At 22.6% G+C, this 24,781-nt stretch overlaps 5 protein-coding genes across 5 annotated transcripts; 4 read left to right on the top strand and 1 right to left on the bottom strand.

Annotated features, from left to right (window-relative positions):
- Window positions 1-7,992: 7,992 nt before the first annotated feature.
- On the top strand, window positions 7,993-9,468 carry OCT59_014350 (uncharacterized protein; the record flags this gene model as incomplete). The annotated part of the gene is made up of 3 exons (XM_066149954.1): window positions 7,993-8,246; window positions 8,337-8,788; window positions 9,182-9,468. The coding sequence occupies 3 exons, from the start codon at window positions 7,993-7,995 to the stop codon at window positions 9,466-9,468; spliced, it is 993 nt and encodes a 330-aa protein (XP_066002175.1).
- A 1,062-nt stretch (window positions 9,469-10,530) lies between these two features.
- On the top strand, window positions 10,531-11,948 carry OCT59_014349 (uncharacterized protein; the record flags this gene model as incomplete). Its single annotated transcript, XM_066149952.1, has 7 exons — window positions 10,531-10,551; window positions 10,629-10,802; window positions 10,893-11,066; window positions 11,156-11,287; window positions 11,377-11,565; window positions 11,641-11,782; window positions 11,854-11,948. 7 exons carry the CDS (start codon window positions 10,531-10,533, stop codon window positions 11,946-11,948), a joined length of 927 nt encoding a protein of 308 aa, XP_066002174.1.
- Window positions 11,949-12,397: 449 nt separating this feature from the next.
- Window positions 12,398-14,355, top strand: OCT59_014348 (uncharacterized protein). Its single transcript, XM_066149951.1, has one exon. It carries the CDS (start codon window positions 12,594-12,596, stop codon window positions 14,298-14,300), a length of 1,707 nt encoding a protein of 568 aa, XP_066002173.1. The 5' UTR covers window positions 12,398-12,593; the 3' UTR covers window positions 14,301-14,355.
- A 6,186-nt stretch (window positions 14,356-20,541) lies between these two features.
- Window positions 20,542-22,470, top strand: OCT59_014347 (uncharacterized protein). The gene is made up of 2 exons (XM_066149950.1): window positions 20,542-20,863; window positions 20,959-22,470. The coding sequence occupies exons 1-2, from the start codon at window positions 20,607-20,609 to the stop codon at window positions 22,235-22,237; spliced, it is 1,536 nt and encodes a 511-aa protein (XP_066002172.1). The 5' UTR covers window positions 20,542-20,606; the 3' UTR covers window positions 22,238-22,470.
- Window positions 22,471-22,690: 220 nt separating this feature from the next.
- OCT59_014346 (uncharacterized protein) lies at window positions 22,691-24,130 on the bottom strand (the record flags this gene model as incomplete). The annotated part of the gene is made up of 3 exons (XM_066149949.1): window positions 22,691-22,710; window positions 22,802-22,856; window positions 22,925-24,130. The coding sequence occupies 3 exons, from the start codon at window positions 24,128-24,130 to the stop codon at window positions 22,691-22,693; spliced, it is 1,281 nt and encodes a 426-aa protein (XP_066002171.1).
- Between the last annotated feature and the right edge of the window lie 651 nt (window positions 24,131-24,781).

Raw genomic sequence — 24,781 nt, 5'->3', positions numbered from 1 at the left:
AATGACGGATTTGCTTAAATGGAGAAGATGTATTAGAATTATTAGAAATAAAGCTTTTACTTTGCTTTATATAAAATATTGAATGTAATGATATAATATCAATATAATGATGTAATATTATTATGAAATCAAATATGATTTAATCATTTTTAATAACTTGTAATAGATATAATAAGTGTAATAATTATTAATATTAATAATATGCTGATGATCATTTTTTTTTTAAAAAAAAATTGTAATTATATAAAAAAAAAATTTTTTATATAACTTTATAAAAAAAATTTAAAAAAATTTTAGATTATATGAACAAGCAATTTTTATTAAACATATTTAAGAAAAAAGACATAGAAGAAGAGGACATAAAAAGTGAGACTGTAAAAGATAAGGACATAATAGACAAAAAAGTAGAAGGTAAGGAATTAAAAATGTTGTTATTACTTCTTTCTTTTTGTCATCATCCTCTTTGCTATTATTCTGATTTAGTATTTCTAGATCTAAAATAAAGAATATTAATAAATGGCAAGCTTTTTTTATTTTTATAGCAAAACTAGCTAAAAAAAATATCATAACTAATATTCATATCAGTTTTATATAAGGGTAACATTAAGAATATCAAACTTTTCAAAAATAGATTTATTTATTGTAAAAAAACTTTGAGAATTAATTACTATAATTCATAATTTTATAATATTTATGTTAATATATATCAATATGATAAGAAAATTCATATGACTGAAAAGTAATAATAATAGAAAAAAAAAATCTTATCAAGATCATTATAATTGGAGAATTATACTTATATGAAAAAATGTATTTGTAACAGCCTGTTACATATCTTATTTGTAACATCCTTTTTTTATTTTTTTTTAATAATAAATTTAATATATGTTTCACAAATAAAATTTTTATATGCAAAATTTATTTTGGAAAACTTTTACTTAATGTATTTAAGACAGTTTCATAGACAAAATTTTAAGTTATAAGCAGTTTCTTGAAATTTTTTAAAAAATTCTTTTCTCTTAGTTACACGACTGATCTTTTGTTTTTGTTTACATTATGCCTGATCTTAAATTTTAATTGGATAAAATTGGGGGTTGTTACGAATAAGACGCGTAACAGGCTGTTACAATTAGATTTATCCTACTTATATAATCAAATTGAATTTTTTTAGATTTGGAATCAGAAATCTTAACTTACAGTTATACATATAATCAGTATTGGACAATTAGACAATTAGACGTTTTAGTTGTCCAAAACCTGTCCAAAACTTGTCCAAAACCAAACCTTTTTTCATTAAACAGGTTTTGGACAAATCACATAATAAAAATTTAACTTTGGCCAGAATTATGACTAATTTTAACTAATTTTAATTTTAGTTCAATTATTAAATTACTTCAAAAATCTTTTAATTAATATTAAATATTTATTTTTTTAACATTTTAACATTATATTTTTATTTTATTTTTAGTTTCAATTGATGAATATTAGGATTTAGAACTCTTGAGCAGTTTTAAACTGTCTAAAACTATGTCCAAAATTATGTCCAAAACTATATCCAAAACTGGTTTTAGACAGTTCAAAATTGTTCAATTATCGCCGTTTTCAAAATGGTGTACGCAGTTTATTTGTGATTGTATATTCGAATACCAATATTCGCCCAGTTTTCATCCATTTTTTGTCCATATTACGTCCAGTTTTCGTCCAGTTTTCAGTTTTCTTTTTTTTTATTCAAATTTAACTGCATACATCATTTTGAAAACGGTGATAAAAAAACCAATTGGACAAGTCTAAAATCTAACATTGCATATGATTATATATATTTATCTTAACCCATCAGTCCCATACTCTTATACAAATAAATGTACTTCATATTATTTTTGATTTAGTAAAATGGTAGCTACTTTTTTGATAAAAGAATATAGACTATATGCTAATTAATTTTATTTCCAATTAGTAACCAATTTTAAACAATTGAATTACAATTCAAAACTGATTTATATAAAAAATTTCTTAAAATTATATACTTATTTTCTAAGATATTACTAATATTATGTTTTTATCTTAATCAATTAAAATCTATATAAATAGAATTTATTTGAATCATACAGTATTAATGGATTGAAATTAATCACTTTTTTTATCAAAATGTTTAAAATATTTAATATGCACTTTTACTATATAATTTTATATTCAATTATATAAATTATAATGAGTATATAATTAATTTTTTTGTCATATTACTAGTTTCTATTAAATAATTTTTTTTTGGAATAATGCAAAATAATTAATTAAAAGAAATAATATCCTAAACTAAAGTTATTTTAATAACTGATATAAAGTAATTTATATGAAAAAAATATAATTGAAAATTTAAAGTATTAGTTAAATTTTATTGGTTATTTAAAATTCAAAAATTGGTGCAGTTTTTGCTAAAGAATATGCTAAATCTAGAATTACTTTATATTATTTGAACTGTAATAAAGATTTATTATCTTAAATAACAGAAAATAATTTTAATTGCAATAATTTATTATTAGTTTATTATTTAGAATAACTTTAAGAAGTAGTAGAAGAATATAAGTTTAAAATAATAAAATATTTATTATTATAGCAGATATTAAAAATTATATATGATATATTATATGTATGTTGTCCAAATTATTTTGAACTGCTATAATTATAAGTAAAATTCCAAATTCAATTATGATATCTTAAATTATTTTAGCACTTCATAGTAAATTACATATAAACTGAATGAATTATAGCATTCCAAATTATAATTATGGCATTCCAAAATAATTTGGACAGTAATTAAAGGAAGTTTTTAAGGATTTTGATAATTAACTGTTGATTTATTATTTACTAATGTAAGTTAATTCATATTTTATAAATATTGTTTATAGCGTTTTTACATATGTACAAAATATTATTTTTACTTTTTTTTTTGAAAAATAGGAATTTTAGAAATTAATATTAATTATATATAGATAGAAATATAAAGAAAAGTTATTAATATAAATTTTAATAAAATTATACTATAGTTATACCAATTTATGAATAAATGAAATATTGTAAAAATAAATAAATTTACAGTATGTTATGAAATTTTTAATTTATTTCTTAAATTAATTTTTTTTTTATCTAATTATAAAAGCAGTAAGAAACTGAAATAGTTGTAGAGTCCAATAAGGATATTGAGTGGAATACAGTAACATTTGGTGGTATGTAAGAATTCCACTTACTTATAAGATAGGTTATTTTCAGATCTAAAATAAAAATTATATATAAATTTTTTTGCAGATCATAGATTCTATTATAAAAGAAAATTACATTATTATGATTTTTTTTCTTTTTAGCTAATTAACCAATGGAATTTAAAAAAAAAGTAAGGTAAAAACTATTAGTAAAGGGTAATTTTCTATAATAACCTTTATTATAAGTAAGTAGAATTCTAGTATATAACATAAGGGACACTTAATATCTTACTAACTAGAAATAATATTCAGTTTGTTAAGTTTAGAATAATTGGTTATTAGAAATAATTAATTAGAATTTATGAATAATAAGAATGTATTAATAAAGTAAAGAATTATATTAAATTATACAGTAATATTAATAATAATTAATTTGCTTAAATAATATTGCTATATTTTAACTAATAATAATTAATTCTTTAAATATATAACATTTAAAGTCTAGTGATATATCACTATAATAATAAAAATAAAATCCTTTATTTATTATATTTCATTATAAATTAATAAATCAGATATATAATAATAAAATATATATTTTATTTTATGTATTTTTTAATCAAATTAAAGTAAAATTACTTAATTTTTAAATTTTTTCATTTAAAATTTATTATCTAACCTATTTTTTAAATATTTACTTTAAATAATGATATATAATTATTATCTATAACATTAAATTAACCTATATTTGAATAATCTTATTTATTAAATCTTTTTTAATATTAGCTAAAAAAAATCTGTAATACAAAAATTTAAACTAATTTTAACTTTGACTAAATTTAATTAGCATATATATTTAAATTACAGATTTTTAAACAGTTAAAATTTGGTCAAATTTTAATTTTTTTTAAAAAATAACTGTTAATTTCAAGTTAATGGTTATATCTATAAAAATTATTAATTAAATTTTTTACTTTAATATAAAAAATTTTTTTTTTAGAATTTATAATTAACCAATTTAATATTACTATATATAAGTAATTAAGTACAATTAGAACTTAATATAACAATTCAAAATAAATCAATTTTGACTTATACTAATTTTTTTTTTTTCAAATTAAATCTAATTTTATTATAAATTTTATAATATAATTATACTGATATTAATTATTAAACTATAAACCAGTTATATTATATTATTTGTAATAAGCTAATATTGATTTTTTTTATATATTAATTATTATTAAAATTATAAAAAAAAAAATTTTTTATTTTATGCTGATTTTTATCAATCTTTCTAAAAAGAGTAAAATATTAAATGAATATAATAAATTAAATTAACTTTTTTATTATCATTATATCTATTATATCTATAAATATATATATTACTTTATCTGTAAGACTGTAACTTAAATTTTTATAATAAATAAAATGTTTATTATAAAAAAAAATTAATAAACTGAATTATAAAAAATTTATATATTAAATTTAATATACTAATAAGAATATTTGTTTTATTGAATACTTGATATAATGACTTAAATTACTTGAACAGAAAATTTATTATATCAAGTTCTAATTATATAAAGATTTTGCATTATATAAAATCAATCAAATATCAATAATCTTTTTTTTATAGAAAAAATTTAGGATTTAACTTCTATTTTATAACTTTTGTAAATTAGAATTTAATAAGTTTACTTTTAAAAATTTAATTAAATGGGTTTTTTATATTTTTTTATATTTTTTATAAGTTTATAACAAATAATATTTTATCTGACTTTTATAAATGAAAAGAATTAAAATAGGTTATTGGTGAAAATTTCATTTTCATATAAAATCTTAGCTTAGGATTTTTTTAAATTTTATTGGTTAATTAATTAAAAAAAAAAATTATAATAATATAATATAAAATTTCCTTTATAATAAAATCTTTAAAGAGTTTTATATGTAAACTTTATCTTAAGCTATAGAGTAATTTATCTTAATAGTAGGTAGGAATTTCAAAAGTATTACTTTAAATTTTTACTTTTTTTTTTTTAATAAATTATTTAATAAACTTTATTTGTTTTTTATAGGTTTTAAAAAATTATTTATATAGATTTTAAAAGTTTAAACCTTCAATTTTTTTTTCTTTATTTTTATTTATTAACAAAATATTTTACTAATATTTTTATTATTTTTTTTTGCAGGTTTAAGACATCCATTTAAAAGTTAGACTTATTTCTAAAATTAAATATTTTTATTACTGTATATATGGTATATATACTTTCATTTATATTATATATATTATTATTGATTTATTGATAGGAATTAATAAATTAATAAATAGAATTTTTTTAGTTTTTATATAATAAAATATTAATTAATTATATCTGTTAATTTAAGAAATACATCACATATATAGTTATTTATTGATGATTATTAGTATTAGGTTTATAATTCATAAAATTAAATGTATAATTTTAAATAATTAACTATTATAAATAAATATATAAAGATAAAAATAATCTTATTTTTTGATAATAGAAATAATGTCAGATAAAGAAATATTACTGATCAAAAAAATGATGATAAATTTTAAATTGAAGAAGTTTCTACTTATCCATTAAACAATAATATTTTATATTATAAACATGTAAATAAAATCAATAAATATAACTTCAATTATATATAAATTATAAAAGAAAATGTTTATTCTAATGAAACTCAAACTAAACTAAAGAGTTTACAAAATTCAGTAATTTATAATAGCATTAGTAATAACAAACAAAAAAAAATCAGTTTAATAATATAAAATTCTGCATAATTATATTGTAAAAACAACTTGAAATATGCATTCAAAAAAAAACCATTTATTATAAATTTGATTATATTACTAATTAAATACTATAACTTCATATTACAGTTTCTTCAATTTCATTAATATATTTAAATTAACTTTAAGGTCATTATTATCAAATAAGTCAATTTCATTATTTATTGATGATACAAGTATTTGAAATTAAGCCAAATTATCAAAATTATATTAAACAAAAAAGCTATTAATTAAAGTAAAAAAATCATATTAAAATTAATTTAGAATTAGAATGAATTAGAATTAGCTAGTATTTTGACATATTATTCTGTATTACCTTTACAAAGTAGCATATAATTTAACATTAATCAGCATATGATAATAATAATGAATTTATACAATCAATGCATGTGATTTATTATTTAATATATATGATTGGTAGATTATTTGTACCTTGCATATTCTAATTATTTATTATTTAGATAGAAAAAAAAGAAGAAATTTATTTAGCTCTCATAACCAAAGAGAGTAATATCAGAAATTATCAGTAATCCAGTACATTTTCATTTACATGTGATTTCACTTTCCACATTCTCGTCACACATTATTTAACACCGACTATCAACGTAAGGGTGAAAATTTTAATTAGGTTGAACTGACATTAGTTGTAACAATATGTAATGTGGTATACCTTAAAATTGCGCAATACTTGCATTTCTTTTCTGTTCCAGAATCCAGGCCCTTCTCGGAGAAAGTTCTATATGTAAATTCAACGTTACATATTGAACTGTTAAAATTTGTAATTATGACATTGTATTTACCAAGAATGACATTGTATTCATCTAAGTGAAGTCATTTTTTATCATAAAGTTAAAAGAACTCCTGAAAGGATTAAGGTATTGAATGTGTAAATAATAATATTTGGAAAATACAAATTACGAGAACAATCACACGACAGATGAAAAAAAGAAAAGATATTCCCAATACGAAAAAAAATTTTTTTTTTTGCGACGCAAAAATTCTGATTGGTTAATTTATAATACAATGCATAAATTATTTTTTACCCGGAATAAAAAACGCCTTATAGCCTTAAAAAATACGAATAATTACATATTGGACTATTAGATTAGCCACAGTATATTAAAATAAACAATTTTTTTAACCCGAATCATGTTTTTATGCATAAAATTAGTAATACTAATCTGTACGTAATGAAAGGTAAATAAAGTGCGCAAAAAGAGATGTGAAACAAGGGAAGGGGTTTTGTGGCGCAGTACAAACGAAATTAAAAAATATTCAATTGGAGACAATTTTGGTAAATATCAAAGAAAGAAAATTTAAAAAATACGTACTTTTATATCTACAATAATTAGTCGATTTTGGATTTGTATAATCGACTAAACCATATAATGCTTACATACCTGCAAAACAAGATCGCGAAACATTCGGGTGAAACACGAGATGTATTGCTGCGCCACATTCTAAGTATCCCATTATTCTTATGTATGATTATATCATCGATAATTCTAAAATTGGACATTCCTTTTGACTCATACCATTTCAGTCAATCAGAACAAAGAAAGTTAAATAAGGCTCAACGTACAGCTGATAACCGTAGTTTCAATTTTTGGCGCTTTTTCATTATGTATAATAAATAAATTTACACATGCATTTTGAAAAAAAAAAAAATTTTTTTCATTTAACTGGAAAATACATCATCTTTTGATCTACTCAGAGAACATCCAAAATTGGTCATGAATGAAAGTATAAAAATAACCCTAGAACAATACAAAAAATTGTCCTTTCCTTATTACTAAAAATTAATTTACCAAACAAACAATTAAACTCACCCACATTTGGTTTTTATTAATATTTTTTTCTGTTTATTTCTATAAAAATCTAAAGCTTCTTTTTCTTTTTCTCTGGATAAAAATAAATAAATAAACGTCCCTTTCACAAAATAGAGTTATTATTTTCATTTTTGCTTTTTTACTAATTAAAATGTCAACGGAATTGGACAAATTATTAATTAGAGATATTAGTAGATTATATGAAGACTCAGATGACCATAATGTTCAAATTCAAGTTGGACATGGATCAAACGTTCGTGTTTTTAAAGCTCATTCGGTTATTTTGAGAGCAAGGTCTTCATATTTTCGTGCGGCCTTGTCTTCTAATTGGGCCAAGAAAGATGGAGATTACATGATTCTTCATCAACCAAATATATCTCCAATAGTTTTCGAAATTATTCTCAAGTAAATACAATAAATTATGTTTAATTGTTTAAGTTTTTTTTTCAAAACTTTTTTTTTAAAAAATATTTATATCTTTCTTTCTCTTTTTAGATATCTTTATACTGGTAAAATTTCCATGGATGATATGAATATTAGAGTAAATTATACATGTCTTCTTGCTGCAGCCGATGAATTAGCTATTATAGAATTAATTGATCATATTCAAGAACATGTAATTAAGAATGACGCTGCTTTATTAAAAAGAAAGCTCGTTGAATTTCTTACAACTACAGCTAGACATGAAGCATGTAGTAAACTTCATAAATATTGTGAAGGAGTTATTTGTGACGATCCTATCAAATTTTTCTCCTTGGAAGAATTTTATTATTTGGATAAATCTATTTTAATTAATATATTAAAAAAAGAATTATTCAATATTAAAGAAATTGAAGTTTGGGATTATTTAATTAAATGGGGAAAAGCTCAACATCCAAAATTTCCTTCGGATATGTCAAATTGGAAACCTTCGGATTTTTCAACATTAAAAGAAACGATACAAGATTGTATTCCGCATATCAGATTCTTTAATATTTCAGGATTAGATTATTATAACAAAGTTAGGCCTTATAAAAAAATCTTACCAAAAGAATTAAGAGATGACATGGAGCAATTTTATATTACCAACCAAATTCCTTCAAGATCTATTGTTTTACCACCACGAGAAAAAGGAGGAATTGATTCAAAAATAATTAATCCAACTTATGCTGCAATTTTCGCATCTTGGATTGATAAAAAAGAAGAACCCTATCAATTTCATTATATTCCTTACAAATTTGAATTGCTCATTCGTGGAAGTCGTCATGGATTAAACGATTATCGTGAATTTTTAAAGCGTTGCAGTAATAAAGGGCCAACTTTGGTTGTAATTAAAGTTAGAGGATCTAATCGATTATTAGGTGGATATAATCCTGTTAAATGGTGCGCAAGTGGAGGTTATTTATCTTCCAACGATAGTTTTATCTTTTCTTTCGATAATAATAATCATATGACCAAACCTATTCTTTCTCGTGTTAAAACTCCTGATCGTGCAATTTTTAATGTTGAGGATGAATATTTAGGATTTGGAAGTGATTTGGAATGGTTTGCCGGAATTTGCGAACAAAACGATTATCAACAAAAAATATATAATGGAATTGAATTTATTATGGAAGATTATGAAGTATTTCAAGTTGTCAAATTATAATTTTATCACGTTAAGAACTTTATATTTTTAAGATAATTATGTGGTATGTTTCTAATATATAATTTCTCTTTAGATTAATTATTTTTAAATAGATTTATTAGCGTATGTAATACTTCCTTTATGTTTATCGCTTTTTTTCAAAAAAAAAAAAAAAATTCACTTTTACCATCTTTTAAATTGTAAATTTTTTTTCTTCCCAGGTTTCCCCTCTTTTTAACATTATCATCTTTTAATAATTTTATATAGATTTTCTAAACAATTTCTTTTGTTACATAATTAATTTTTTTAAAAAATAGCTTTATGATTTAATAAGCATTCTTTTTGTAAATAACATGTCGGGAGCTCATAAGATCAAATAAGTTTATTACATAAGTTACATAAGAAACTTATGACTATATATATAGATATGTACATATTCTTGTAATTAAAAATTAATAATGCATGTGTGGTGGGTAATATATTAAAAATAAGAAAACAAGGTTATATTAATCTAGCATTATCATTTTTTATAAAAAAAACATGGTTTTATATAATAATACATAAAAACAAATAAATTCATTAGAAGTTTTAAAAAAGTTTTATTAAAAACTTATATGTTTTATATGAATATAAAATCTTATCGATAAAACATAAATCTCAAGCAAAAAGATATTTATAACATACTTTTGATTTGATCACGTTTTAATTGTTTCATATATTTATATTTCATATTTCACATTTCATCCCCTTTATCCAAGATTTGTTTTGCGGATCAATTGGTTAAATGTTACATAGCACGTTACGAAATGCGACTTTTCGACTTTTCACAGTGCCTTCAAGAAAAAAAAAATGCTTATATGTGACAAATAATGTGTGACGAATGGGACTTACAATAAGGCGACGAAGGAGACGCCGGTGATGAAATATAATATCACGTGGAATTTCGTAGCGTGAAATTTACATTTTGTACTACACGACTAATTATTTAAATATTCATTCAGATGACGTACGTATCAACTTTTAAATGTTTCTCTTCTTTACAGAAAAGTTAAATCAGAGGCGAGCAACGTCGCTTTCGTCAAAATGGATAAAGCAGTGTTTATGGTATGTTTCTACATGATCTTATTTTCTAAAAAAAAAAGAGAAAAATTAAAAAAAAATATTTTTTTTTATATACATAGCAACGGAAAGATTTTTTATTTACTCGAGCTCTTGCTTTAGAAGCGTTTCCTAATTTTAAACTAAGGCCTTGGATAACAAGAATGTTATCTAATAATAAAGAAGAGTATTATAATGCTTTAGATGAATTGAATGCCGCTTGGAAATTTATGTATCCTAATGATAACGTAACTTATGTAAGTTTGTTCATATTACATTTTTTATCGAATGATATATTAACTCTGATAATTAAAATAAATTAAAAATTTTTTTTTTTAAAAAAAAAGTTTCCTCAATTTGCTAGAAATCAAGTTTTTGTGGCAATGAATGATTATCAATCATTAGTTAATTTAGATGACGAACCAATGCATATGAGAGTCTTTCTTGCTTTTCATGATCAGATTGTTAAACATGAAAATGAACCACAAAAAGAACAAAAAAAACGAAATAATGCTAATCAGGTTTGATATTTTTTTTTTTTAGCAAATATTTTTGACTTGCTTATTATTTATTATTTCAAATATTAAAATTTTTTTTGTAAAATTAAAAGGGTGAACAAAAGGAACGAAAAATAAAAAATATAGATTATTTACAAGATTTGATCAATAAAAGGAGAATAATAAAGGTGAGAGAAACTAAGAAACAAAAGAAACAAACTAAAAATGTGTTAGATGGGATTATTGTAAGTAATACTATATTATTAAAAGAAAAATAATCTTTCTTTGAAGGTTGATAATTAACAAAAAAGAATTTTTCTTTTTTAACAATAAGGCCAAACCTAAAAAAGCACAAAATATTATATTTACTTTAGAACTTGCAAATAATGAAATACCTTATATTGATCTTTCTTCGTGGGTCGTACAAGCGCATTCTTATGAGAAAGCAATTCGTGATTCAGCTCACGACTCTTTAAATGAAGCATTTAGTTTGAGATTTCCAGAATCAAATATTAAATTTAAGGTAAATAAATAACTCTAGTATGACGAATTTTTTGAATTTGTAAAATTATTAATATATTTAAATTGAATTAATTAGAACACACAAGCATTTAATCGTATTGAGTCCGGTTTAGAGGCTTATGAGTCGATTGTGCCGGAAACTGAAAGAAATTTACCAATGGTAACATTTCGTAAAATCGTGAACAGTTATCGTGCTAGGAGACGTGACTCGAATAGACGTAAGGAAAACTCCAATTCTTTTTTATAATAATTGATTATATTAATTTACATTTTTTTTAAAAAATTCTAGGCAGAATTTCAGTATCACAAGAATTGATAAATAGTAACTTGAATATCAATAACAACTTGAATATCAACAACAACTTGAATATCAATAATGAATAACGGGTCAATATTTAATATTTCTCCTTTTTTGATATTTTTTTCCTTTGATTCTTACCGAATGATTTGTCAGTATTGATCGATTATTATATAATCATAAGAAATCTATTATTATAATGTTTTTTATACCTTGTTATTTATAATTTTCATGTAATATTTATTAATGGTGGGAAAAATATTTTATTGCTTAATCCTTAATGGTATTAATTAATTATGTAAATAAAAAAAAAATGGAAATCTTAGCATGATACTATTATAAATCTATTTCTAAAATTGTAAATTGGAATGGAATTCTTTAGAGATAAACCGAGCCAATATTACGAGAACCTATGACGATCGGTTGTTTTTTTAGAGGAATTTATCACGATTGGTCCACACAATTCATACCTGTAGATCTTTAATATCTTAATTATCAATCATATAAATAATGCAGTAAACCAGTAAATGTGCATAAAAGAACCAATTTTCTTTTTTATATAAAAAGAAATAAATTCGTTCAGGAGAAAAAAAAGGCATCTGGTATGCGATTAAAAAATAGATAAATTCCTTTCCTTTTAAGCAAAAATTAAAATAAAAAATAAATAAAATAAAAAAGTATCTCATATATAATATTTACACCGTTTAACAACGACAACACTTACATTCATTATGAAAATCGCAAATAAAAAGAAGATTTCAACAACAATACGACATAATTTTGTCACAAATTGTTTAGAAGAAGTACTTCAATATTTAATAGAAGATCCAGGAGCACTTTATTCATGTATTTTGGTAAATAGGAATTGGTGTAGAATTACTATACCAATTTTATGGAGTGATCCATTTAATAATATAAAAAGAAAAAACCCTAATAACGCAAATCTTTCTATAAGAACTTACATTTCATGTTTAGAAGATTCAGGAAAATCCACATTAATCAATGAATTTATTACAATTCCGAATTCTTGGGAAGAACCTTTATTTGATTATCCAAAATATTTAAAAATATTTAAATATGATCATTTTGGTAAAATGCTTGAAAATTTTGTTAGAATGAATTATAAATTATTGATAGAAATGAAGACTGATTTAAACAAAATTTATATGATTATAACAAGTGTTATAATGGAGATGATATTCAAGAAATCGGGAAAGTTAATAACATTACAATATATTCATGATCATATATCAAGTCAAAGAATAATTTATACCTTGGATCTTTTATTATATTCTTATAATACAAATAATATTGAAGAAGGAAGAAGGAAGAATTCACATTATATTTCATTGAAAAAACTCACAACATTAAAATTTTTCGCTTATTGCATTCATGAAGAAAGTTATACTATAATATGGCCAACATTTTTTAATAACCTTGCAAAGTTAGCAAAAAATATTCAGGAAATATTTATTCATTTTCCTTCGGATGATGAAATCGATTGTGATCTCAAAAAAGTTTATCCCGCAATAGTGAATTTAATTAAATCACAAAGGAATTTAAAAAGGTTGGAAATAAATGAAAGTCATTGTTCTAAAATGGATCAAAAAATCATCAATTCCCTTATATTAACTCAATCAAATACTTTAACAAATTTTAAGCTTAATGGAGAAATTAAATTTATTAATTTAATACAATTATTGGAAAATTGTAAAAATTTAAGATCAATTCATATTTATAAATTAAATAAGTATGGAGATATACCGAAAGATATTAATGGTTTAATTAAATCATCTACATCTTCACTTGAAAAATTTTGCCATTGGAATCCTCATTCATTTTTTCAATATCAAACAAATAATGCTGATTATGAAATTACTTTAACTTTAAGAATGATTTCAAAAAATTTAAAAAAATTTGCTTGCAATTATATTTGTGATGATATTTCTAATACAGTAAAAAATTATTGTATTAATTTATCTCATTTATGTTTATTTATTACTTATGATACTTTTGAAAAAATTTCTAATTTATTACCTTTTATGAAAAATTTATATTATCTATATTTAGAATCTTCCAAAGTAGATATTGTTTTACTTAAACCAAATATGTTACAATCATTATCTTCTTCTCTTCCAAATTCTTTAAAACATTTATCTTTAAATTTATCTATTTCTTTAGAATTTTTAAAAATCTTTTTAATTAATTGTAATATTAATTTAAATACTTTGGAATTATATAATATTCGAGATGTTAATTATAAGATTTCTGTTTATATTAATGATTATTACAATAGGAATAATCAATTAAAATTATTGAAATTAGATAATATGCTTTATTCAAAATTTAAGAATCTTTACTATCATATCCATAAAAAGAAAATTGGTTATAAAATAGTAGAAAATTTTAAACCTATTTGGTTTGATGAAAATAAATAAATTGTTAATTTAAAATATTATTATAAATTTAATATTTTAAAATTATAAAATTTAACTTTTAATGTATTATATTATTTTATTATTATAAATTATTAGAAATTTAATTATTTTAATTAATTAAACCTTAATATTAAAAAATTTAGTTATTTGGCCAAATAATTTAATAATTACTAACTTCTAACTAAATAGTTAAATATTAATTTAATTTAATTATACTAAAAAATATAATAAAAACTGAATTATAAGTTATAAAAACAAATTATAAAGGAAATAATAATTTTATGCTTGGTCCTGTGATCACCAGATATTGAAGATAGGGTCTTTATGGCTAAGATGACCCATTACTAAACGAAATCTACCTACAGAGTCAAATGATCACTTAATAGTGCACATGTGGGGTACTACCGATATGACGAGTAGTTTGTAGTTTAATTATATTAAAGTAGTTATTAGGGAATTTTACTTTGTATATATTTTCTTTATTTTTTTACTTTAATAAAACTGCAAATGTGCTGCAGAAAAAAAAAAATAATAATAATAATAATTTTATGCAGGTGTGTTGCAATGTACCCCTTTTTTGGAAATTATTAAATAATAAATTTGCTAATCATAACGTGATCATAAATAATCGACAAATTTGCTATTTAAAAATTTCTAAAAATGAAAATGTGTTTAATTGCAAATGCATTCAAATTTTAAATCTAATTAAAAAATCTTTATTAATATTATTATATAAAAATTTATAAAAATAAACTAAAATAATTGTAAAAATAATAAATAGTAAATTATAAGTAATTAAATTTTAAATTATTAAATGCTAAATTTTAAATTCCAAAGTTTTTTTAAATTTAAATAACATTTATATAAAATATAAATTCAAATAATTTTTATTTATATAAGTAGAATTCTATCATATAATATATTAAATTATATTATATAGTAGAATTCTACTTAAACTAGATTATAGTATCACTCTATAATCTAAATATTACATCAGGAATTTAAATATAATATAATGTTCTGTAAGTTTACAGATTTTATAAAATTATATATATTTATATTATAATATTTTATAGATTTATAGATTTTGTAAATATATATATGTTTATGGTAAAATTGCTGGAAAAACTATAGTAGTAATGTATATTGGAAGATTGAAAGTTATTGGAATCTTCCAATTCTTTTAATTCCAAAATCCAAATCTTTTAATATCAATAGATTTATTGAAAGCATTTAATTCATATAACATATTTTTTTATTTAATAGAAATAATTTAATAATATTTATTTAAAACTTTAAAAATATACATTTAAAAGTTTTAAGTAATTAAATTTTATTTAGTAAATTATGCTATATATATAAAAAATTTATTAAAATTATAACAAATCAAACTATTATAATAAATAATAAGAAAAAATAATTATTATTTAAATTAATTTATTTGATAAGTATTTAAGAATATCAATAATAGAATTAAATAAAGTTTTAAACTTCCATTTTACTCTAATATTAATTGCCAAATATATATATTTTGTAAAAAAGTCACTTTTTAAACTTCATGGATTATTTTTTAAGGCTTTTTCTTTTTTCAATTATAATACTTTTTCTTTTATTAACATTGATTCCTATTTAACAAGTTTATTTTTCTAAAATTTAAAAGTTATTATAATATTTTCATCTTCAATAATTTCATCGTTATCTATAGAATTTTATTGTAAATTTTCTGCAGAATTATTAACTGATTTAGCATTTAAATATAAAAACTCTACTTTATTTTTTGCAATTTTTTTTTTAAAATAAGAAATTAATAGATTTATAAAGTTTGTTTACTTATTGTTAAAATTTTGTCATTTTAAAAAATTAATTAAATTAGCAATAAATATTATTAAAATTTATTAATAAAACTTTACATTTAATTGGTTATAATAGTAGTTTATATATAAAAATTCCATAAAGATCACATGCGTTCTATTTTCAAGAACTTAATATATTATCACTAAATTATCCAAAAGTCTTGTCATTAAATAGTTCAATTTTTTGGTGATAATTCTCAAAATTTAACAATAAACAGGTTGGCCTTTTTTGATTTGTAATAATATATTAAATAATATCCTAAATTTCCAATGGAATAAATAATAAATTTTTAATTTTAGAATTGAAATACACTTTCATACAAAAAGTTTAAAATCACTCTATCTTTGATTATATTAAATAAAATTTTATTTTTATTTATATGAATTTTTTTTAAAAAAAAATTTTTTATTGTCAATTTCTTAAATAAATATAAAAAATTTATATTGATATTTATAAATTATATAATACAAGGTTTTTTCTAAATAATGAATTTGTAACTTTTCAACCAGAGTTATTACAACAAAAAATATAAAATTTAAATAGTTAGCTTTAAATAAAATTATATTTCAAATTTCATAAAAATTGAATCAGTAGTTTATTAAGAAATTAACTATTAAAGATTAATAATTTATATATAAGATCTAAAGTAATAATTTCCATATAATTGCCAATATTTTAATAGTTGATTTCTTGATAACTACTGACTTGATTTTCATGAAATTTGAAATATAACTTTATTATTAGTTAAACTATTAAAATTTTATATTCATTTCACTGTAACTGCTTTAATTAAAAAAATTAAAAATTCACTATTAAAAAAAAAACCTTATATTATATAATTTATAAATGCAAATATGATAATTTTTTATGTTTATTTAAAAAGTATAATATAAAGAATTTTTTTTAAAAAAAATTTATATAAATAAAAACAAAACTTTATTTAATATAATCAAAAATAGAGTAGTTCTAAACTTTTTACACAGGAATATATATAAGCTGATATTTTGGATGAAGTATAAATAAAAGCAAAAGTAATGGCTATTTCCATTGATATTTGATACCAACATTTTTCTAATCATTCTATTATTTTTTCATTTAACTTAACATTTGAAAACTGATTCCAAAATTGAATAAAATATTTTAAAGTATAAAGTAATACAAAAAGACATATTTTATTACTTTAAAACTTATTTAAAATATTACAATAAAGCAATAAAACTTCTTGTAAAGATTCTATTGTATTTCACCAATTATTATTAAAAAGAATTTTACAAATATCTTTATTCAAATAAATTTCATTGGCACTATTTGATGTTAAAGAATTTGCTTCTGCTAATATAAATTGTAGATGTTCATGTAAAATTGTCAAATTCTAAAAATATTATTAAAAATAATAAATTAACTAAATAAAATGAATCAAATAATATTAAATTTAAGAAAATTATACTATCCTTAATGTCTATTTAGATTGAATTAAAGTTTTAAACCAATAGTAAATGACTGATCCACCTAGTTTCACATGAAATTATGATTGAATAATATTTATTATAATTCTTTTTGTACATCATGATAAAATAGCTATTATTTTCATTTTTAAAATATGCTGCTATTGTGATTGCTTTGGCTGATGCACTTTTAATGTAGGTGATTCTTTGCCTCTAAAAATTACTATTGTGGATGCCGGTGACGTATTACTGTGCATAGAATATTCTGCGGATAGAATATTCTGCGGATATAGTTCACATGAACTAGTGACGTATTACTGCGGAGAAGTATAGATGGCGCATGATATCTAATCCACCCACGTGATTCAAAAAAAAAAGAAACGAAGTAATAATATTTCAGTCTATGTAACCCCTTGATCTATCGAGAGATTTTGCAAAAAATCAAGTGATATTTTTTCTGAGCTATACGAAAAAAAGAGAGTTTTCCCAAGTGTAACATAGGGGATCTGTAAGTTAATTTCTTTTTTTCTTCTTAATTTAGTAAATATAATTAAAGATACTGAAAGAAATGAACTTAGTTGTTTTAATGCCATGTTCGCAAAAATCGTAGTCATTTCATCAGAAGAATAGTAAATTTTTTTTTATGAAATTTGTTTCTTTCTTTATATCTCATTTCGTTGCTAAATATTTACTTAATTAGCATATATACACTTACTTAATTATCACATTATATACATATATACATTATTTTAATCGGATGTTACGCTATAACTAAAATAAAAATGAAGGTATTTTTTTGTTAGTAAATGGGATATTTTTTCGCGTAAATGTCAAATAATAAGCGAATATACCAAATTCTTATTAATTGAATACGATGCATTTATGGCGTAGTATAATTTGACCAATAGGAAACCAGAGTAATGGTATCCAATCAGATCGTGGAGATAAATTCGTAAATCTCAATTACGCGACAAATGTTAGTGTTAACCTATTGGACTGTTGGTCGTCTAGATGTTGAACTGTTGTTCGCTGTAGTCTTTAGCCTTTTGTAGCATTAGTCGTCTGCGGTGTTGCTACAGGTCCCATTCATTAAATAATAATTTCTCGTGTTAAAGATAATTTTAAAGTTTTATTTACTATAGATTTGTAGTCTTGGAAATTGAATAAAAAGCATTTCAAATATTTAGAGAATCTGAGGAAAATAAGAATTTAAGTATTGATGAAACTCTTCAATTGGCACAAATAAACAGCGAGAGATAATCATATTAAGGTACCATTTTTGTTAATTATTGATGTTTTTGAAATTTACTAATATTTTTTTTGTTGAAGAAGTCGAAAAGTTTGCAAGAACATGCCATCCCAGTAGCGAAATTCCATAGGGTTATCGCTGAAAGTCCATCGGATGAAAAAGAAGAATACGATGTGAAGCCAACACCAACTGAGGTACTATACCTTGAACTTTACTTTATAGTTATGATTTATATATATATTTTAATGTTACATTTGATAAATGGACTAACATAAGAAAAGATGGACTTTAAGCAATGGAGGAAATGTCAGTGGCATTTACTAAAAGTGACACATAAATTGAAAAGTAAACCAATCAAAGAATGTAAATAGTTAAAAGAAGATGTAACACATTCAGAATTTGCGCGTAAAGCAACACCAGTAAAAATAATCAAAGATCGCAGTAAAGTGTCCGAGAACTAATAAGTGCACTTTTCTCTTGTATAAGAAGATTGAAGATTCCACTTATTATGGACCGATAAGGCAGATAGATAACGTTTGAAACAGCAAATATTAACATAAATGATTTGACTTTATTTATTATTGTATTGTATTAGATTTAGAATGACATCTTTTCGGAATTGGCTTACTTGATGAATGGTCCAACGTATAGATTTCCTGCACATCCAAACGACATTAATACGTTAAGAAAGTCACTTGAGGTTATATGTTTTTTTAAGGTAAGAAACTAAATTCCGTATTTCTGTGTTATTAAATGCTTATAAAGACTTATTTGATAATAGGAAAATACAATCTATAAAGCCAAACATTTGTCCCGTGATGATAGTAATAACTATCCGCCATATTAAACCCATACATATCAAGTCTTAATATTGATAAAATTTTTATTAAATGCATATAGGGAAATGTACAGTATATAAAGACGACACTTTTTAAGTTAAAGAACAAACATTACAGTAACCGTGTGGCTTTTGTATTCATGCAGTTCGCGTTCTAATATAGACTACAAACTCTTTTGTGCACAACATGAGTTTTATGTTAAAATTTTAATTCGATTTTTACTTTGAAAAGCACTGCACGACAGAAACCAATATGAATAAAGAAAATCGGAAAGAGGTATTAATACTACTTAAGATCTTATGCTAACATGATAATATTGAATAAATTATAAAGCATCCATGTAATAATAGTTCCAAATTTTGATGAGAAAATATGCATCCGCTGTTTATGCAAAAAGAAAACCAGATTTTCTACCGTCTTTTAACAGCATGGGTGTTATACATGTAGTAAATGTTATGAAAGACAAATAGATCCGATCTCAGAAAAAAAAATCCCACCTTACATAAATATAATGATGAAAATACTAGGCGTTACAAAAGTATTTTATAAGATACAATAAATAATTCCATTTCGATTTTTTGCTTTAAAATATTGCACAATTTAAAAAACTCAGACAAATCACATCGTAAAATCGAGTCATTTGGGCCACTGTTTAGATTTCAATTTATTGATGTCTTGAGAACATTCATACTGTATAATTTTAAAATTTACTGAATTTTCAACACTATAAAAAAAAGACGCAGCGCACCAATCAAATTTAAATCTCCTAATCATAGCCTATTTAGTGACATTTTTTAGGCAACAATTAAAAAAAAACGGTTTAAAAACCTTTTCCGACTAGATTTTCACTATTTGTGCTCAGACAAATAAAACATGATTTTCCGTAAACGTTCTTTGACTTTTTCTTTTAAAAGGAATTATGATAATGAATTTTTTGAGGATTTTATCATCTAAATACGAAAAGCTTCTTGAAGAAGAAGATGGAGATGTAACGATCATCGTTGGAGAAGAAGTTAATCAAATCCCAAAATCATTTAAGGCACATTCGTTAATACTTAAAACACAATGTCCTTGGTTTAAAATAGCTTTATCAAAAGACTGGGCAAGAAAGGGAGAAGAAACTATCGTTATACGCAAACCAAATATTTCCACTTCTACGTTTGAAATTATTCTCAAGTGAGTCTTTTTATATATTTATATTTATTTATTTATTTAAAACGACTTTTTTTTTCCTTTAATGTCTTTTATATATATATACATATATAATCTAGATACTTGTATTGTGGTATAATATCTACGTCACATACAGGAAAGCAAATTCTTGATATTTTGATAGCAGCAGATGAATTGAATCTAAATGAGATTTTTAAACATTTGCAAGATACTCTTTTAAAATCTCATTATGAATGGCTACAAAATAATTTTTTCTATGTTTATGACATAATTTTGAAACATCAAGAATTTAAAATATTACAAGAATACTTTCAAGAAATTATTGATGACAAGCCAGATATCTTGTTCTATTCACAAGATTTCGTCAAAATGGATAAAGAACTATTGATTAATTTGTTAAAACGGGATAATTTGGTTATGAGTGAAATTGACGTTTGGCGTAAATTGATTGAATGGGGAATTGAAAATTCAAAAATATCTAAACCATTAATTAGTAATTGGGATGTAGAAGATTTTGTAAAATTAAAAACCATTTTAGATCAATGTATTACATCAATTAGATTCAACAATATCTCGTCAAATGATTTTTATTTTGAAGTTAGACCGTATGAAAAAATCCTTTCAGAACAGATGAAAGAAGATTTAATTCGATATCATATGACATCGTCGTCAGAATATGGTTTGTTATCATCAAGAAAAGGAGTTATTGATTCTAACTTGATAACATCTTTAAATGCAACAACTTTAGTAAAATCTATTATTAAAAGAACAGATAAAAACTATTTTAGATTTGCTGAAATTCCTTACGAATTTCGATTATTATTACGCGGAAGTCAAGATGGATTTAATCACGTTATTTTTCAATCAAAATGTGCTGAAAAAGGCCCAACTATTGTAGTAATGAGAATATCTGGTTCAAGGAAAATTATTGGCGGTTATAATCCTGCAACATGGAAAATTAATAAAGGGCAAAATTTTGGGAACACCAGATTCATCAATTGTACGGATAGCTTTATATTTTCTTTTAATGGTGCGCCAGAAATGAGTAATATTATTTCCCCTATAAGAGATTATAAAAATGCAATCAGGTATTCATCAAATGGATTTACTGGACCTGTATTCGGTGATGGAGATTTAGTTATGACTGGAGAAAATTTTAAAACTGATAAATCATGTTATTGTAAGAAGGCCTCTTACCAAGAATCTATTATGGATTCTACTGAGAAATTTTCTGTAGATGAATACGAAGTATTTGAACTTGTTAAAAAACCAGAACCTATTATTGCTGCTACTCCTATTCCTTCATTTGGTTCCCCTTTTGCTTTCCCGGCTACTACTCATCCTAGTTTTGGTGGGTTTGGTGGGTTTGGAAGATAAATTCATCGAAATAGTATAAAGATTTTTATATTATCTGTGTATATGTAATATTTCCGATTTTAATAAAAAAAAATAAGTTGACTTTTTAAACATAAATAATATTGAACTATAAATAGTTAAAAAATCAAACTTCAGCTGATATTGAAATAATAATAATAAAAAATGACTCATGCTATTTGTATTATAAATTATAAAAAGACAAATAAATATAAATAATTTTTTTTTTTTTTTTTTTGATAAATATATAATCGTACAGTAAGTACAGTAATAAATATATACATAGTAAGGGATGGGTGAAATAAGATAAATTTTTTATTCAATAATGTATAATGAATGAATTAATTGCATGTATAAACAATAATAAAAAAATAAAAAAGATGCACTATTCCGTTTTTCTAATTCGTCTGTTATATCTATCATGGCGCGAAACATAATAATCCATGATAGCTTTAATTACAAGGTCTGCGTTTTCTCTATTGATGCGTTTTTTGTCAAGATATTTATTTAGATCAGGGTAGAAGGTATTATAGACCCATTCATTAATTTTACTCCATACTAATTTACCAGCTTCGATTCTATTATACTTTTGACTTGATTCAACCAAATTTATTAGTGCAGCCTAATAATTAATTAAATTATGAATTAGAATAGTGAATAAAAAATTTTGTAAAAAAGAAAAAACTTTACCTTAATAAGTCTTATGTTCTCCCATTCACTCTTAGTCAAGTCTTTATTCTTAACTTTTTTATTCAACGCTTGAGTGCTAAACCGATCGAATTCAGCAGGTAAAAGTGAATTTACAAGTTTTCTAGAGTGCTGGGGATCGGCAGTACGTGAGTCATTTCCTGTACCGTTTCTTTGAACGAGATTGGAACTACTATTAACAACTATAGATCGATTGGTAGCAGCACGAATATTAATTTTCGTACTGCCTCCTTGCACAAGATTGTGAGTTGTGGATCTATTATTTTGATTTTCAACTCTAGCTCGTTTTTGAGGATTAGCAATACTGGAGCAATTTTCAACTTCTATAGAACGTTTTCTAGGATTGGCAAGACGCGAGTTATTTTCCACACGATTGAGATTGTTTATTGTGGTGCCTCTGCTCACTTCATTACCGCTCCTTTGCATAGGATTGTGTGTCGTAGGAATTATCCTCGAATTTCCAGTTCCTATAGAACGTTTTTTATTAATGCCCAAACCGTCTTCAACACTGTTGGGATTTTTAATTTCTAAAGAACGTGTTTTAGAATTGATAGAACGCGAGTCATTAACAATCTCTATAGTACGCTTAACAGGGCGCGAGTTATTTTCCACATTGTTGGAATTGTGAATCGTGGAAATTCTTGAATTTTCACCTTCTGTAGAACGTTTTTTTGAATTGACAAGGCGCAAACTATTTCCAGAACTTTTGGAATTGTGTATTGTGGAACTTCTTGAGTTTTCAGCTTCTGTAGAATATTTTTTAGAATTGGTAAGGCGCAAATTATTTTCAGAACTTTTGGAATTGTGTATTGTGGAACTCCTACTCGAACGATCAACTTCTCTAGAACATTTCTTGGTAATAAGGGATAAAGGGTTATTGTTTGTACCGCTTATTTGTATTTTATTGCGCATAACGAAAACTCCATTCGGATTTTCTGTACTGAGAGAATTTTTTGTTATAGAACTCCTGTTGGCAGATTGTCCTTTACGTTCGTTTTTAGAGGAATGAGAAGAATTCGAATTAGGATAACGTAAAGAATTTGCAGAATTTTTTGGTTTAGGATATTCTACATGATTTGTAGTGTGCGCAGGATGCATTAAAGATTTGTGTTTAAGGAATGGCCTTCCTGCTATTAAATAATTATTATTGTTATTGCGCGACGAAAACAGTCCAGTGGCTGAAATCATTTAAAATTGTGGTGGAGGAAGTGAAAATGCTGGCTATTTATATCAGAAATTTAGAGGCTTCTAGTTCTATCTAATATGGTAATTAATGTAGTACTATACAAACAATTATATCAGTAATTATCAGTTATGGCAAAGTATTTTTTTTTTTTAATGATTATTTTTACTTATTTACTTTAAGTAGTTAATTGTTTTCATAGAACTTGAGAGTGAGGACCTAGAACAGTCCTAGAACCTGAAAGAATTAGAACCTGAGAGAACCTAGAACTTGAGAGAACTTAGAACCTGAGAAATATATCAGATATTTCAAATATATTGTTAGGATATAAATTGTGGCGCAGTAATATTATGTAAATCATTTTGCAGATCCCTCGATTTTTTCGATTTTTTTGATTTTTTTGATTTTTTTGATTTTTTTGATTTATTTAATTTATCTGATTTTTTTGATTTTTTTGATTTATTTGATTTATTTGATTTATCTGATTTATTTGATTTACCTGATTTATTTAATTTATCTGATTTATTTGATTTATTTATTTTATTTATTATACTTAATTTCTTTATTATTTTCATTTTTAACTTTTATTCTATTGAATATATTGAAAAAAATGAAAAAAATGAATATAACAAATATAATAAATATATTATATATAA

Source organism: Rhizophagus irregularis, chromosome 22, assembly GCF_026210795.1.
Source record: "Rhizophagus irregularis chromosome 22, complete sequence".
Taxonomy (NCBI): Eukaryota; Fungi; Glomeromycota; class Glomeromycetes; order Glomerales; family Glomeraceae; genus Rhizophagus; species Rhizophagus irregularis.
Note: the sequence above shows the minus strand (reverse complement) of the source record. Positions and strands in the feature narration are given on the sequence as shown.